At 34.5% G+C, this 17,850-nt stretch overlaps 2 protein-coding genes across 2 annotated transcripts; both read right to left on the bottom strand.

Moving 5' to 3' along the window:
• Positions 1–9,726: 9,726 nt before the first annotated feature.
• LOC145219353 (uncharacterized) lies at positions 9,727–12,379 on the bottom strand (the record flags this gene model as incomplete). The annotated part of the gene is made up of 11 exons (XM_080086727.1): positions 9,727–9,917; positions 10,083–10,168; positions 10,254–10,381; positions 10,518–10,670; positions 10,736–10,841; positions 10,899–10,987; positions 11,046–11,200; positions 11,372–11,534; positions 11,587–11,678; positions 11,738–11,873; positions 12,200–12,379. Coding segments are annotated over 11 exons (1,479 nt in total), but the record flags the coding sequence as incomplete, so codon positions are not given.
• Positions 12,380–12,457: 78 nt separating this feature from the next.
• Positions 12,458–14,286, bottom strand: LOC145217391 (uncharacterized). Its single transcript, XM_080084666.1, has 4 exons — positions 14,176–14,286; positions 14,004–14,114; positions 12,979–13,124; positions 12,458–12,891 (listed from the first exon to the last, which is right to left on the bottom strand). The coding sequence occupies exons 1-4, from the start codon at positions 14,273–14,275 to the stop codon at positions 12,835–12,837; spliced, it is 414 nt and encodes a 137-aa protein (XP_079940792.1). The 5' UTR covers positions 14,276–14,286; the 3' UTR covers positions 12,458–12,834.
• Between the last annotated feature and the right edge of the window lie 3,564 nt (positions 14,287–17,850).

The following is a 17,850-nucleotide window of genomic DNA, read 5'->3' as shown; positions in this document are numbered from 1 at the left end:
TAGCGATAAAACAAGCTCAGTGGTGTAAAAGCGACCGATAATTTATCGGCATTAGAACATCTGTTTTAACGTTCATTGTGTTGGCGCGTGAATGGATGTTCCAAGACTCTAGGAAACTTCGCTTGTGAAAATCAGTTTCCTTCACCAACACTTGAGCAGCAGAAAAGTTAATGCTGTGATGGTGAGTGGTTGCATGGTTTGCCAACGCTGATTTCTTCGCATCCTTCTTGCCCACATCCCTTTCGTGCTCCTTCCGGCGCGTATTTAGACTTCTACCAGTCTCACCGATGTATATTTCGTCACACTCCCCGCACGGTATAGCATACACCACACCCCTAGTTGCAGTAGCATCTAGAGGATCTTTTGGGTGCGACAGCATCTGACGTAGGGTGTTTGCTGGTTTGACCCCAACCGATACTCCGAAATCGGTCAACATACGACGGATTATGTCTGTTAACCTTGGTATGTAAGGTAAGGTGACGAAGGCACGTTCTTTGTACTGGATTTCTTTCCGTGAAATCTTTTTGTGATCACGGAGAATCCAGTTCGGGTAGCCATTTAACCGCAGGGCCTCATTTACCCTGTGCAACTCCGCCTGAAGCAATGCTGGGTCTGTCGTCAAGCGTCTGGCCTGGTCATAGTGCAGGGAGGGATATTGAAGAGCATTGCTTGATACAGTCTTGAGGGTTAAAAAAACTTACAAATCGGAGACAGAAGCATTTTTGTCATCAAAATTAAAAGAAATGCATTTAGGTTTGTTATTAGCCTTAATCGGCCAATAAAAAGGAAAACAGTTTCTATTTCAAATCAGGTAGATAAACAAAACAAGTAATAAAATAATGTATTATAGACATCTATCTAAGTATCAATAACAGTGTTGAATACTACAAAAACACAAGAGACTAGCAAAGCAGTTCATCGACCATCTTTCATCATGCTAAACTTGGCATCAATAAGCTAAACATGTCCTGCAAGTTATGTCATTATCCTGATGAAGGCGTCTTGTATAGGACGTCGAAACGTCGATTGTTTACAATAAAACTGCTGGATGAGCAATACTTAGTCATAAACAACAAATAATTGAACTAAACTAATTATTTTGATTGTAAGGACACGAAGCACATTGTTTTGTAACTAATTATTTTGATTGTAAGGACACGAAGCACCGTGTATTTTAACGTGCAATTTCATTATTTACAATAAAATTTTGATTTCTGTTTAGTTACATAAGACAATCGTGCAGATAAGCAGTTGAGTAGTGTTTGAATGATGTTGTATTTCTGGTTGGTTTTATGGTACGTCGCAAGCTTACTATAACCCTCCATGCCTTTTCTTGAGAAAAACGGGTTGAAACGACGATACAGCAACTCAAACATAGGCCAACGCCCAAGAATAAAACTCGAATTAGTTTGAAAAAATAAATAAAGATGCAACTGCCGCAAAATTAAACAAGAATTTCGTTGAGCAGAACATAATTTAAGTCTTTCGCTACAAAACATGTTCAAATCGATAATTGGGCACTTAGTATAATAAAGAAAACGCAAATAGCCTACAAGGATCGGTAAGTGAATTCAGAAAAATATATTAATTCCATGATTATTAAATACATCAAAAAGAATTAAATCAGTTTAGCTGAAATGTGATTTCCAAACAAATAAGGCGATAAACCTTTTTACAGTTTTTCAACTTATCGTATTTATCGATAAAATATCATAATTGTCGAATCCAAATCCCTCAGAGATTGAGCATAATCAACTGGAGTTGTTTTGTTCAATGAAGTGTTAGGCAAACCGTCCCAATCTGGGTTTGATGAAAAACATATAATTAAAAAAATGTTTCGGGACATAAACTCTTCTCATTTACTTGTAAAATCATTGCAGTCTTCACAGGGGGGTGCATCTGAATTGTTCATTCTTCCAATACAAACAAACTCGCTTCGCCAATCGTTTTCCCTAAATGGCATATAGATGTAATATATTATCCTGAAAAATATTCTTGTAGTATAAATTTTTGCACCGGCACTTGAGGTGCACCATACGCGTTTTGTTTTATTTAGATCATGTTTGTACAAAGAGAGCTACTTATGTATGATATCGGTTTAACACTTGACATCGTCATTTGTTTTTGTACATTTGTTGAATATTTACTTAACAGCAGGACACATTGCTCCCAGTTCTCCCATAAGCACGAAACTGAACAAAACCAGCTTATAGAGGTTTAACACTTGATGGCAGCATCGAGTTAACCACTGAATCGTTTCCGATTGAAGATTGAACTGGTACTGAAAGTACGTCATCACCATAATAACAATCCGGACCTGAAACAATACAAAAATATGGTTTACTGTTAATTAATTGTTAATGGCTAGCAGAAAACTCCACTGTTAATCCACAGTTACATCAAATTTTTTACATGCCCATGTTTACAAGAAACTCCGTCATACGTAACATAATTTGGACATGAAGTGGTATATCAGAAACCATGGTTATGACTATTATGAATAACAGTATATTTAATTTTACAAACTGATGCACAATAACTTACAAAACTGGTCAGTTTCTGAAATAATTTCCAATATTTTGTAGGTAAATGTTTGAACCTCTGTTCCGTAAATCAAAACTCCATTTTTTCTTAAAAGTAAAAGATAATTGAAAACCTATTTATCCAAAAAGTGTGTTAGATACACCTTCGCGAATTTTCCATCCAAAGCGATAGTCAGAGTAGTGCAAAGCGTCAAATATTTCAACAATGGGCGTTCCTGAAGATTTCCAATTCTACGCAAAAAAATATTGATTAATTTTTATACTTTTTTCATTCGGAAACCATTTTGCTGACAAGATTTGATGCAAACAATCTATAAAATCATGCTCATTTTTTGTAAAGTATGCAAATGACAATCAAGGGATAAAGATTTACTCATTATATTGTCGTACATGTGTATTAATGACATAAAACCAAACATCACACAAGCTGGCATATGATGAACCATATCTACATCCCGCATCATAATGTAAAAAGAAATACTGGAGCGTGTGATTTCCACTGTATACAATTCTTAAATCTGTATCTGGTCGCGCACCGTAAACCTAAAAATACAAAACACTAAATAAAAATTTAAAATCTTCTGTGTATTTACTAATTTATCACTAACGTCTAAATTATAGTAATTAAAGCAATGATCAAAGTTTCCGACAGCAAGCAAGGCGAAGAATGGATGCGTTTTTCGGCTTGATCGCATTATGTTGCCAAGATCACATCTCAGATAAAAAGAAAATCTAAGTTTAAATAAAAAATGAAAAGTAATTGTAAATTTTACTTACGTTTCATTCAATCCGTAATGCACTGTAGATTCCTTACAATTTTTTTGATATTCGCTTGAATAACAATCTTGAGATGTGTAGAAATCGACCTGTGCAAACGCTTCTCTTTTCAAATATTCCATGATAATATTGCAACTACTTAACTTACATTCATTCCGGAAAAAAAGCGAAACAATTCCGTATCATACAGTCTATAAGGATCAGTGCCATAATCGTAAAAGTAGAAATCGGAAATTAAATCTGTGAATTCTTTTGATTTTTCTTCAAGCTCATCCAACATCGAATTTACATCGGGGTAAAAAGCTTAAATTAAAACATAAAATCATCAAAAAATGAACAAATGTTAAACATTGCTTTCTTTTTGGTTAACATAGACTGTAGGCCCCATACTACATTCAAACCGTTACAACAGAGATTGAAAATAAGGCCTTTGTGTCAGATACTTCAGTTATCAGTTAGAAACATACAATAATGCCCTAGGAAAAACACGAATGCATGCCTTACCAACGGCTGGTTTCAGTAGATAATGGTCTCTAAACAAGGTTTGCGAATTTCCCCTTTTTTGCATAAATCCGTTTTCGGTGTGATATTGCAGATAGCTTTTCTCTCTGCTCTGTTCAAGTGGTGTTTGATTTGGAACATGACGTAACATAATGTCCTTTCCCTGCAAAAGTTATAAGTTACAAGATTAGTTCAATTTTTTTTAGTATTCAGGTATTTTTGAATAGTGTTTGCCTGGTATTCAAAATAAGCTTCACTTTTAAAATTTGATCTCGTGCATGTATCAAATTCGCCGAAATAATCCTTGTTGATCCAATTTTGATAAACTGGAATATAAATATTTTACTTGTTTTTACAAAAAATAAACTCTTCTTGGCTTACATTTGCTTTCACTGTAATCCTTCGATGTCGTATGAAACCACAATTGATAATAGTGGTTAGTAAAATTTATAGCGTCGTTGATTGTGGCTGCGAGAACCCATCCGCCACCAGCAGATTTCATATCACAGTAAACCTGAGAATCAATTTGTAACCTAAATGTTGCGAAAGCACAGATAGATTTAAAAAAAAAACATCCCAAGATTAATGCTTCTCATTAATCATTAAGTTTTGTCAATTATTTTGAAACTGTAACAACACTTAAGTTAAACTTGTTCGTGTAACGATAACTTCACGAATAGTAGTCTTGTTGTTATAAAAAAAGTGTTTAACAGCAGGTCTTGGGAAAAGAATAGTCATTAAATACCTCCATTATGCTATATCTAGATTGAATTTCGTAGATTCTCTCAGTTCCAGCGTCTCTCAGTTCAACACATGAACGGGCAAAATTGGGAGAGGTATCAGGTGGTTTTGTTGTCGCTGATTTGAATGAGATTATTGTGTAGTGGAAACATGTTAAAAATAGTCGTATATCATTGTTTCTAACAATGAGCACAGTCGCGTAAAGCAGAGTAGAAAACTGAGCCAAGTTTATTTCGAATATTCAATATTTACTTGACCGACCACATCTTCGGGAATTCTCCTTTCATTCCAGATATATAAACCGAGATTTGGGGGAAAATCGTCATTTTTAACTTAACGTTTTGATAGAAAAAAGCAGAAAAAGTGAAAGGCCATGTCAGATAAGACTGCGACTTGACAACACCCGGACAAAATTAACAGAAGCTCGATAAATAATAAGTATTAAACTAGAGAAGATAAGACCTATATTTATTCGGCAGATCGAGCAACATCAACTTGATATAGTCTATCGTGGGGCAAGCGGCTGTGATTTAATCGGAACTTGCGCGGGACCTAATTGCCTACAAAGCCACTTTGGGAGGCTCTAACGTCCCATTAAGTATTCTAGACTGTACACCGGAAGCTATTTTCTAGCTGTACTCAGCTTTACATAGATTGTCAAAAAAAGACCTTTATTTTGCATGTTACCGCTGCAACTGTTTGCGTTGCTAAGCAATTAAAATAGTAACATGAGAAACAAAAAAGGCACCTCGGAGAATAATAAAGTTGTGTATTCAAATAGAAAATAGGTTGGATTTATAACGTCGTAAAACGTTAAAGGTAAGTTTTCTGTCATTATCATTTTTTGGTATACTTGTCCGCACAAACTGTGTTTCAAATTCAGGCAAAGTGACATTTGTAAATACGAACTTTATGTCTTTAAACAAAAATAGCTTTTGAAGAACAAATTTCGAAAACGCATTTTTGACTTACTTTGGTAAATATCTTTATTATTGCTCTGTAACAATGAACACAAACATGTTTGCTTCAAACAAAGCACAAATTATTAACAATCTTTACGCACCTGATCTGTTGTTACTTCGAGTGTCCCAAAAACTATTCCCAAAGCTGCTGCTAGGAATACAGCCAAACACACTGAAATTATTATAACCTGTGACCATTTTGGTTTCTTTGAAGCCTTTTCTGAAATGTTGCTATTCATTTAAGGTTTCTCAGTTTCAGTTTGATCTATACATTATTAAGTTGTAAGGTAAATTTCAAATTAAATAAGAAACAGAATTTTATGAGATAAAATGTAAAACACACAATGTTGCAAATAAATCACAAACGCCGGGGTAATAATAAAACCTTTATTTTAAAGTTGTAAAACTCCAAATGCAGTTTTTGCAGAAAAACATGGCTTAAAAAATTGACAGATCAAAATGACCTTATAATTCAATAATAGTTATTACTGCAATTGTCACATTGAAGTAATTCGAATTGATTCCAATGACAGACTCGTAGAACATGTGGTTACAAAAAGTATAACTAGTAGTTTGCAATAAACTTACTAAACTTTGTTTCACTTGTGGTTGTTGGCGCCACTGTTTGAAAAGTGCCGAAACTGACCTCCTTCCAACTCAATAGATTCGCAAGCACTAGTATTATTATTTGCACAAGTTTGAGACATGATTTATTCCCACCACAATCTGCAGAACTTAGAAATATGTCACAAAAAATAACATCAACCTTTACCTGGGAACACTATACACGGATTTGAAGAGACAAAAACATAACTTCCAGAGTACTTGTTTATATAGAATACATTATACAGAATTGACAAACTGCACTGATGATGACAACAGTGATGAATTAAAACAACCTTTACTGACTTACAAGAACACGATTTTAAACTTTCATGATTGTTCACTGCCTTTTTGACGGTAGTGTTTGCTTATAATCAGTCTACACAAAAAATGGTAATCTTACACCGACATCAATATAATTTACAGAATGCCACCAAACCGTTAATTGAGTCAACTACATGAATAAACCATCAACTCCTATTTGATACACAAACTTACTCTTGCAATTGCCTGCAAAATAACAGTGCTTTCTCCTGACTGTTGTCGACATTGTGCGAGACTGTTACAATATTAAGCATTATCAATTCTGAACTTATTGTTTGTACGGCGGTAAAACTGTCTCGTCAACAAGGATAGTACACACTGGTTTGACGCTCGTGTTTGTTTAAGTGACGGATTTATGTGTGGTCACAACATTTCGTCCAAGTCGTCAATATTTGCCATTTTGCTTCCTCCTGACTCATGTGCAAAGATACATGCTATTTCCAATCTTGTGTTTGAAACTTCTTTCGTTGCTTTGCTAAATTAGTTTTACAGCCTCGCGAACAAACATATTAAAATGTCGTTAAACCAATGTCCCGGTACCCACCGAACGGACATGTACCGGCAACATTTCGATATACGATCGTAAAAAGATCGTATCTCGTAAGTTTAACCAACGTTAAGCCACACGGAATTTTGTACGTGAGTTTATTCTTTCCATGTGCATCTTTATCACGTATCGTTGAATTTGCTGTTGATAAAATGAAACCGAAGTCCACATCAAACACATGTTAAAGTTTTTGGTGCAAACCTTCAACGAATTAATGCAATTTAAGTTGTTATTTTTTTTGAGGAAAATGTATTTTTTTCATTTTGTTTACGCCACCGTTTTTCCTATATTTTTACATCACCTTTAACCCTTAGTTGCGGGGGTTCTAACCGCTCGCTCTTTAATGTGGACAAAACGTACAATTTCGTTTCATAACCTAATGCAATCCGCCATTTCAGTCATAAGAATATTCGATGTCACAACAAACGTTCTATATAAACGCTTTAAATTTTTGAAGTTGGATTTATTTGCTGGCTAATGATGCTAGAACAAACGTTTTTTTATGCCTGTATGAATGAACTTTACGCAGAAAATAACCTTTTCAGCCATCTACTCTAAAGTAGACGAATTTGGTAAATTGGTGATTTTGATTGATTTAGTGTTCAAAATTTTGTTCGGAAATTGAACGTTGGATTGCACCAACTGAAAGCATTATTTTGCTCAGCTGGATCTCAAATCGACGCTTTAGGATGCTAATTAGTTACTTTGTCAAAATTGAACTTACTGCGTTTTTTGACGACATAATACTGCAATCAATAATCGTCATAAGGTAAAAAAATAAAAAAATTAAAACAGCCGAAAAAACGCAACTCGCGACTCATGAAAAAACCCGCAACTCGATCTCAAAAGTAGCCTAATTCGGCGACAAAAGCGCAATCTGGCAACCCTGTTGTCCAAGCACAGCGACCATTTAAAACGCCTATTTAAACAGCTTTCCGACCATGACCTTGTCATCAACCTGGGAAAATGCAAGTTTGGAGTTTTCCAAAATGACTTTCTAGGGCATCGCGTTGACAGCTACGGCGGTCTGCCTCTTTCCAACAAACTCGAAGGGATTCAAACTTTTCCGCGCCCCACTACTGTTAAAGGGCTTCAGGAATTTGCAGGAATGGTAAACTTTTACCACCGTTTCGTTCCTGGCGCTGTACGCATTATGTCTTCGCGAAATTTATCAGAGACATGTGGTCAAACCTACAACGTTCTTTGGATGATCAGTTAGATTTAGCTTTCTCAGGGGCAAAAGCTGCCTCGCGACCGCCACGCTGTTGCATCATCCCTTGCCTGTTGCACCAACTGCTGTGATTCTTTCGCATTCTTTCGGGGCTGTTCTCCAGCAATTTGTTAATACTGCCTGACGTCTATTGGCATTTTCTAAATACAGCGCTTTTATAGCATTCTGTTTCTGACAGATGTTTTTAGAAGTTTGCTTTGGCTGCTGTTTTGCTGTCTTTTTTACACAATACAAAGTATGCTAATAAGTTACAATACTAATTATTTTTCAGCTGCTTAAAAATGATTTCTCAAATTACTAATTTTGCTATTTCTAAACACAGAGAACAGTGTTATAATAAAACAAGATTGTAACTTATATTTGAAAATTGATAATTGCAAGGATTATGATGTAATGTACAACTAGAGGATAATATGTCACAACCATAACAAAAAATTCAAACATTAAGAGCTAAGATAAATTTTCCACAAACGCAAGATAACTTTTAGCTGACAAAATTAATTAAATGCGATCAAAAAGAGTAGCATACTCATATACAATCAAATACGATCAAGAAAATAAAAGTAATTTGTATTACTCCAAAAGCTGATATTTCGAGTAAAAATCTCGGACCGTTTTTATCGATAAATTATCACAATTGTCCAATAATAATTTATAATGAGACAAATCAACGACGAAATTCAGTATCGGTAAGTGAGTACGGGTGTATTCATTAAAATGTATTAATTTCGAGATTATGAAAGAGTGATAACCAAAACCAATTGGGCGATAAAAACTTTTTTTTACAGTTTGTCAGCTTATCGTATTTATCGATAAAATATCATAATTGTCGAGTCCAAATCTCTCTGAGAATGAGCATAATCGACTGGAGTCGTTTCGTTCAAAGTGGTCCCTGGAAATCCATTCCAATCTATTTTTAATCACAGTATTATTCTAAAAAATATCTGATGTATAAAATGAAAATTTACCTGCAAAGTCATTGCAGTCATCAAAACGGGGTGCATCTGGATTGTTAATTCCTCCAATACACACATACTCACTTCGCCAATCGTTTACTCTAAACGATTCGAAGATATTTTATATGTTTAAAACTATTTTGTGGAAGTTTGTCCATCAGACCAAATCTCAAATTCCAGAATAATTTTGTAATTGGTTGAAAAGTTATTTTACATTGTGCCTGAACGTAGTTTTTTGATGTGAGTTCGAATCAATGGAATATTCACGAGTCAGTTTTGACAAGTTAAAAAAATTCAAGCTTTACAAATAATGAAAATGATTTTTTATGGGGAGTTACAAAACACAGGTGCATGACTATGAAATTTTAGTAATTTACTGGAAAATACGCAAAAGATTGTATTGACTCTACCCCTATTTTTGTTAAAAATAGCTTTATTATCGGTTAAATGGATTCAGTACAAATCTGCCTTTGACAATAAATTTTTTGTAACATATATGAAAATAAATTATTCTTATGAACACAATTATTATAATCTATAGTTATTGCACTAACTTAACAGCTGGACAAATTGCGTAGACGCTCCCAGTTCTTCCATAAGCACGAAACTGAACAAAACCAGTCGGTAGAGGTTTTACACTTGGTGGCAGCATCGAGTTAACCACTGAATCGTTTCCGATGGAAAATTGAACTGGTACTAAAAGTACGTCATCATCGTAATAACAATCCGTACCTAAAAAATAAAACTTAGAAACTGATGGGTTAGTTTTAGAACATTTCAACAAAAAATGCTAATCAAGCTTGAATTGTATTGTTTCTTCTTAAAATTGGTGACTATGTTAAAAATTAAAAAAAAAAACATCTTTCATATTTAGTGAAACTAAAATATTTTACTTACAGAAGTTGTCAGTTTCTGAAATAATTTCCAGTATTTTATAGGCAACAGCGTTGATCTCTGTTTCGGGAATCAAAACACCATTTCTTCTACAAAGTAAAGAGGATAAGCAAAACAAGCACGAAATAATTTGACGTTTATGTCACATTACTTAAATAGAGAATACCAGTTCACCTTGAAACCATAGTGTAACCAAAAAGTGTATTGGATACAGCTTCACGAATTGTCCATCCAAAATAATAGTATGATGTGTATGTTCTGTTGTATAATTCTATTGGCGGCATTTCGGATGATTGCCATTCCTAAGTGGTAAACAGCAAAATAAGTATTACAATCCTTGATTTCAAACAAAGGACGAATGGATTTTTGACAAAATAAATTTGGAATTGAAAAAAACTAAAAGTGTCAAAAACACTAGACGTGACGAACCCAACGTACCTTCGCATTACTGACATAAAACCAAACATCACACAAGCTGGCATACAATGCCCCATATCTACATTGTGCTTCATAATGTAAGAAGAAATTGTTGAGAGTGTGATTTCCTTCGTATTCTCTAAAGAAGTCTGTACTTGGTCGATACGATCTTGCCTTATAAGATTAAATGTGTTAAATAGGCAATAACTTGGATATGGACTAATTCAGTATTTGTTTACTCCAAAGTAGAGATAGTAGAAGCAGTGATCGAAGTTTCCTACAGCAAACAAGGCAAAGAAGGGACGCATTTTTCGACTGGATCGCATCATGTTGCCAAGATCGCATCTTTATAGTTGAGTAGAAACTTGAAACTTAAAACAGGAGAAAAATTCTCTGACTTACCCGAAATCCAAACCATAATCTACATAATCATCTGGACAATTTGCTTCATATTCGTATGAATAACAATTTTGATTTGGGTTAAAAAAAATCTACAATAACACAGTTTGTTGATTGTTCCACAAAACCATCAAAGTTTAATAAGCTTACCTCCATTCCGTAATAGTTTCCAAACAAATTATTATCCTCCAGTCTGTAAGGGTGAGTGCCATAGCTGTAAGCATAGAAATCAGTGATTAAATTTGTGATTTCTGCGTCCTTTGCCTCAAATTGATCCAACATCGACTTCACATCGGGATAAAAAGCTAAAACAAACGGCGGTTTAATAACAAATAACTCCAGACGGTATTACGTTAAAAATAGTTCAACATTCTATCACAAACATTCTATTGGCAGTAAAATACTAGTAATTACTTAATAGACAATATTCAATAATTGATTGGATTAAATTCATTGCAAACAAGCATGTCATTTACCATTTTCTGGTTTCAGCTGATATCGGGAATTAAACATTGCATGCAAATTTCCTCCGTATATTTGCAAAAATCCGTCCTCTGTTTGATATTGCAAAATGCTGTGCTCTCTGCTGGTCTCCAGTGGCGTTTGATTTGAAACATGACGTAACATAATGTCTTTTCCCTAAAATCGTTGCTTAATAAATCAAATGCATTACGTATAAGAATATATTTGCCTCGTATTCAAAATAAGCTTGACTTTTAAAGTCTGATCTTGTGCAAGTAGCAAATGTTCCGAAAGTATTTGTGTTCATCCAATTGTGGTAATCTAACATTTAAGATGCACGTAAAATGTTTGTTTTTGTGCAATAAAATATCACAATTTACCCATAACGTTTTCGTTGTTATTTGACGACTTAACAAACCACAAATCACTATAACTTCCATCTAAACTTAAATCATTGTCGTTAATTGTGGCCGCGAGAATCCATCCACCCCCAGCAGCTATCATGTCACAGTAAACCTAAGTACAATAAAAAAGTGATTTAGCCAGAACTAAAATCAAATGTAAGGGTTGTAGTTTGTTAAAGGAAATGCTTTCATACATTCATTTATTTTGTGAACTTATTTGAAAATTAAGACCTGCTAACACATATTTATTGTCTGTTCTGGGTTCGAAACTTACTCGGAAACCGTACAAGAACTAACTATATTTCAAAATTGCTAATTACAAAATTTTGAGCATAGATTGCAAACAGAGTATTGAGCGCTGCCAATGGCAATAGAGAGTCACAACATAAGGAAGGTTTTACAAAAAAAAACGACATTTATCTATCTATAATAAGTTACCTCAAACGATTTGAAGGACGGTTGGATGACGTAGATTCCATCTTTAAATCCAGCGTCTCTCAGTTCAACACATGAACGGGCAGGGTTCGGGAAAGTACCAAGCGGTGGTTTTATTGTCACTGATTCAGTTGTGTTGAAGGTGGTATGTGGAGTTGTCTGTGGTGCTACGCAAGGAAAATGTTACCTCTAACCTAATTACAATCAGGGCTTAAATATTAAAATACGCATCACTTAAAAACGATTTTGAGTGCACAAAACCTTTTTTGTTGCATACAACCAGGGTTGCCATACCGTCCCTATTTCTGAGATTTGTCCTTATTTTGAAGGGCTATGTCTTAGAAAAGTACATTGTCCTTATTTCGAAGAAATCCTTATTTTTTACTGTAGTCCTTCTTTTGTCTTATTTTCAACAATTACAATTCAAATCCCTGCTACAAGTAACAGTGAGTCTAGACCTGAGCTGTCGTGAGATGCACAAAATACTTTCTACGAACAACGAGTTACTGAAACAGATTGTTTCTGGCAAAAATATTGCAAATATTATGTCATGACTCGTATAAATGCAAAGATTTGTTTAAAAACGTTTGTTTCGTTCGCCTAAAAATTTGATTTTTCGGTTGTCCTTATTTTTGGTTTCAAGTCGATGGCAACCCTGCATATGACTTACTTTGATTAATTTCTTCATTTCCGTTCTGAAGCAATGAAACATGTAAAAGAAAACACACAAACGGATTGTTTTCAAACAAAAACATACAAAGGAAAAAAGCTTTAACACACACCTGCTTAGCTGTGAAATTGAGTATTCCAAACACTAGTCCCAAAGTAGCCAGAATAACAACCGTACATACCAAGACGACAATCAGAATCGACGGGTTTTGTTTGCTCGGAGCAATTTTACGACGTTTATCATCCGATTTCACATTTTCTGTGTAAAATACACGACAGTCATAACTATTGCTTTCTTGATGAAAGAAAAAAAAAACGATTTTTGTGCCAAAGCTCGTTAAACTATGCGTAGTTTGATTGATAAAATCTGCATAAGTTTGTTTGTTTCATTTTTTTCTGTCTGATTTCGAGCTTGACTGATTTTTGGTGGAAATGAGCGAGTGTGATTGCCGGCCGAGCTTTTTTCTGCGTATCAAACAGCTTGAACCTGCGTAAACGGTTAGTGTTATCGCTGTGTGTGGGTTTCTGATTTTTCTGAAAAGTTGGTTCATTTGCCACAAACAAATGATGGTACGCTACTTGCTTCAAATTTGATTATTTATTAAATATGTATTATTGTATCAACTGTAAAAACATAAAAATAGATACACATGCCACCAATCTATAGAAGAAACATTTTAAATAATCCTGATTTCCAAGATGCAAAATTATATTTACTTACAAAATATCTTTTGATTTAGATTCATACCAAGCTTTTTCGAATCTAAAATAGGTAACAATACAATTATGTAGTGATTGATGTTCTTCGACAGTTGCTGAGAGCTTAAAATGACGTCGAGTGTACTAATTAGTAAACTCTGGTGCGCACCGAAATATCAGTGTAAACGGAAGGTAAGGTCAGTTTAGGCGCCACTAAGCACAGTGTAAATGGGCCTTTAAAGTGGGATAAACGCTCCAAGGTATAAGAACAAATCAGTTGTATGACGGTCACCCTGTTACATATTAATTACCTTTTGAATTGATCTAAATTGATAGACAAAATAAGCTTTCATTGCTAGTTTTGTTTCGAGTAATTTTTGGCAAAATTATCAACAAAAAATACGCAAATGCAGTGAAAGCCGCCTATTGTATAACTTACCAAAACCGTGCCCACTTTTAACTGTGGTTCTAATCGTATCAATAGATTCGTCATATACGTCTGATGACGATCCTGCATACACATTGGAAAATGTCTCTTGATTTTGAAGTCCTTAAAGACCAAAATATTAATTTAAAACACTATTCTTCAAAGTATACAAACTATTTTTTACCCTGTTTCTTGGTGTTAGTAGCAGTTTTTCCAATTTGTCCTTTCTTAAACTCTATGGTTTCGTAAGCATCTGGATCTTTATTGACATAAGTATGATTCATGTTTAATTTCTATAAAATCTGCAAAATGTAGAAACCTTATACATGATTGACGTTTTAGATGATCATTTTCAACTTGTTCATTAGAAAACTAATGCAGTTGCACCAACTGGTTGAACGCATACAACAACGTATTTGATTTTGTTTCTTGCATTATAAGTACTCTGCTCAGCCTGAACAGAAAGTGATACACATCATATGCTTATCGTTGAACGGTCGTAAAGTTGGTGATATTTAATACCTCGTTAACACCAACAATACACTATGATTTTAACCCACGTTTTGAAAGGCTAGATTTGTAGGTGACACCTATCATGTTGCAATATGGGCAATACATTGCGTGGATAACCGGAACAAATAAATCTCTCAACAAAGCAATAGCGTTGACATGTATCAGCCCAAACTGAAAGTGTTATACACCATGTGCTCATTGTTTGAATGGTCGTAAACATGGCGACATTTGAAGCCTCGTTAACACCAATGATCAACATTAGTTTCAACCCACGCTGTTATGCGTTACTGAAACGCTAGATTTAAATGACAACTATCATGTTGTAATACGAGCAAAACATTGCTAGGTAACCGCAATAAAAATGTCCTATTGTGCACTGACGAGACTCTTGTGTACAATCGTATCACGACAAGAAAATTTTGTTTTGCGTATTCATCTAAATTTTCATCACTGTGCCTCAATTTATTTTAGACTTACCTAAATCGGGCGGTGACCAGACCAAAAATGTCCTTATAACGTTTGTGCAAAGTTAGTCACATAAACGTTCCGTTCGCCCATATATTTTTGGATACAGTATTGTCATAGAGAGCTTTGGTCGTTCTTGAACTTTTGATTCGGTTGATGTTCCACCGCTCAATACACTTATAATTTGATCAAAAAAAAAATATTAACAGGTAATTGATTAAAGATGTACCCACGAAACCACAAAAACACCTGTTTCTAGTGTTACAATTTTTTGCATCTTAACAACTTTCACAATGTCACAGATATATAACTTACAAAAATTGTGGTTTGCCCATCTTTACCAAATTTTGCCAAATTCAAACTGGAAGTAATTTATATTTAACGCCTATTTTCTGAACGGTCGTAAACTGGTGGATTTTATAACCTCGTTAACCATGGTTGTTGCAACACACATTAATAACGATGTGATGTTTTCTAAATCGCTTCGAGTGCAAAATGTATGAGATGATACAACATTTTTCGAACACATTAAGATGAAATTGTTTTTAATTTGAAAGCTTTCACAAAAATAATAATAGGGTAACACATGTTATGACACAGAAATGAGAAATGCACAAAAAGACACAGAAATGTCACATATGCATCAATTATTTTTAGCAATAATCGATGATTGGAGCATTTGTGTTTCAAGGCATCATGGTTAAATGCGGTACAACTAAGTAAGTGGTCTTCATGAAGTTGTTTTTAACACGAACCTACAAGGAAGTGATTGGGGCAATAAATGTTTACGTAAATACAAAGATTCCAGACATACGTTCCTGCAGAAATCGTCATGTGGGACAAATACTAATATTTAATTGTCACTCATTGTTCGTTTTACTGCCCCTAAAGACACAATCCAGCAATATCGATAAATTGACCTAACACTTAGGGAAACATTGTAAGAAGTGTGATGGTCTGTTGCACAAACCTAGCTGCAAATCAGTCCTAACATGCATCTAATTCAAATCAATTAAAAACACGTTTTCTTCTAACTGTGACAAATTCTAACTGGCGTTTGAATAGATTTGCGTTAGATTGGACTTGCTTAGATTCTGGCTGTGCTGTCAAAAACATTTGATTTAAAATTAAATTATCTTCGACTTGCCTGCGCATCAATACCAGACTAAACGCCACCTTCTGAATTGTTTGTGGGCATTGTCTCCAAGTAATTGTGTTCAAATGCAGATGTTTGTATCTTAACAACTTCCTTTCAAGGATTCATCCAACATCTTAAAAGGCAATTGGATATGAAACCGGACAAATACTTTGACTAACTGCTTACATTTCATCCACTGTACCAGCTAAAACGCACAAACTCAAACAGAAAGTGAGTTATATCATACTCCTTTTGTTTGAACATTCGTAAATTTGGGAATTTTATCAACTCGCAAACCACCACGGTGTAAATAAATAACGATCGTATGTTTGCTAAAAGTTTCGTAGTGTGACAGATTATATGATTTTAAACACATTAAATCCTTTTGATCTGAAACCCAGTAGTCCAAATAATGATATGGCAGCATATATATATGAAGACCAGACATGGGGTCGAATACACGCGTCCTGTATTCGAACACTTTCGAATACCTGCATGATTGTATTCGAATTCATGAATCTTTTGGTAATTTTTGAATGACAGCAATTCGAATAACACAAGTCAAGTATATGTATTCGTGAATAGTTGACCAAAATACAATGACATCTAATTCGAATAAACCAAAGCATGTTTTCGTATTCACGAGTACTTACGCACTGTGTAAAGTCCAGCAATTCGAATTGTATTCGAATAATGCGAGTCAAATATTCGTATTCACGAATTGTTTCATAATGTTAAGTGACATAAATTCGAAAAGTATTTGTATTCATGAATAGTTGACAAAAAACAACAACGTGCAATTTGAATACTATTCGAATAAACCCAAGCATGTATTCATATTCAGGAATACTTAAGAGTATTCGAACAAAAAGTAACGTTTGGGTTTATGAATTGCAAATTAATTGGTAAAAATGTAAACCAACAAGCTTTGTTTTGACACAATAGCTTGACTGATTTAAATCTCCGTTATATAAATTGATCCAAATTTACATGAGATGCTTCCCAAACATGCTTCACCTGTCATGTGCTGAGAACAACATAGTGTTGCAAGTTTTATAACACAATTGCATTTATGTAACGTCACAATCAAAGTGGTATGTGCCATTGTTTTGTAACATCAAACACTTGTCGAGTCAGGTCACACTCACTGCCAAATCGAATTGTATTCGAATCTATTTGGCAAAACTATGTGGCAACATATTCTAGGCTTCTCCTAGTCTGGAGGAAAACGACAATTCGAATTGTATTCGTAAAAATGTAGTCATGTATTCGATTTCACGAATTGTTACGTTGCCCAAGGCTGGCAACAATTCGAATTGTATTCGTAAAATATTATCGTGTATTCGAATTTGCAAATTCTTAGGTTGGCGGGGACCTACAACAATTCGAATGCATTCGAATACGAATTGCCCCCTGTCTGATTAACACACGTTGTTGATTATTCCACCATATAATAACACTAAGTTTTATTATACTTACCTCAATTCGGTAATCGTTTCCAAACAAATTATTATCCTGCAGCTTGAAAGGGTGAGTACCATAGTCGTAGGGATAGAAATCCGTGACTAAATTTGTGATTTCTGTTGATTTTGCATAACGTCGATCCAACATCGATTTCACGTCGGGATAAAAAACTAAAAATATGGTGTTTTAATTCTAAATAACTTTACATGTTGCTACATTGAAAAGGTTCAACCGGTCACTTTTCACAAACATTCCATTTGGTAGTTAAGTTTGCATTAC

Source organism: Phallusia mammillata, chromosome 3 (genome assembly GCF_965637545.1).
Source record: "Phallusia mammillata chromosome 3, kaPhaMamm4.hap1.1, whole genome shotgun sequence".
NCBI lineage: Eukaryota > Metazoa > Chordata > Ascidiacea > Phlebobranchia > Ascidiidae > Phallusia > Phallusia mammillata.
The sequence above is the reverse complement of the archived record's forward strand: the minus strand, read 5'-3'. Positions and strand labels throughout refer to the sequence as shown.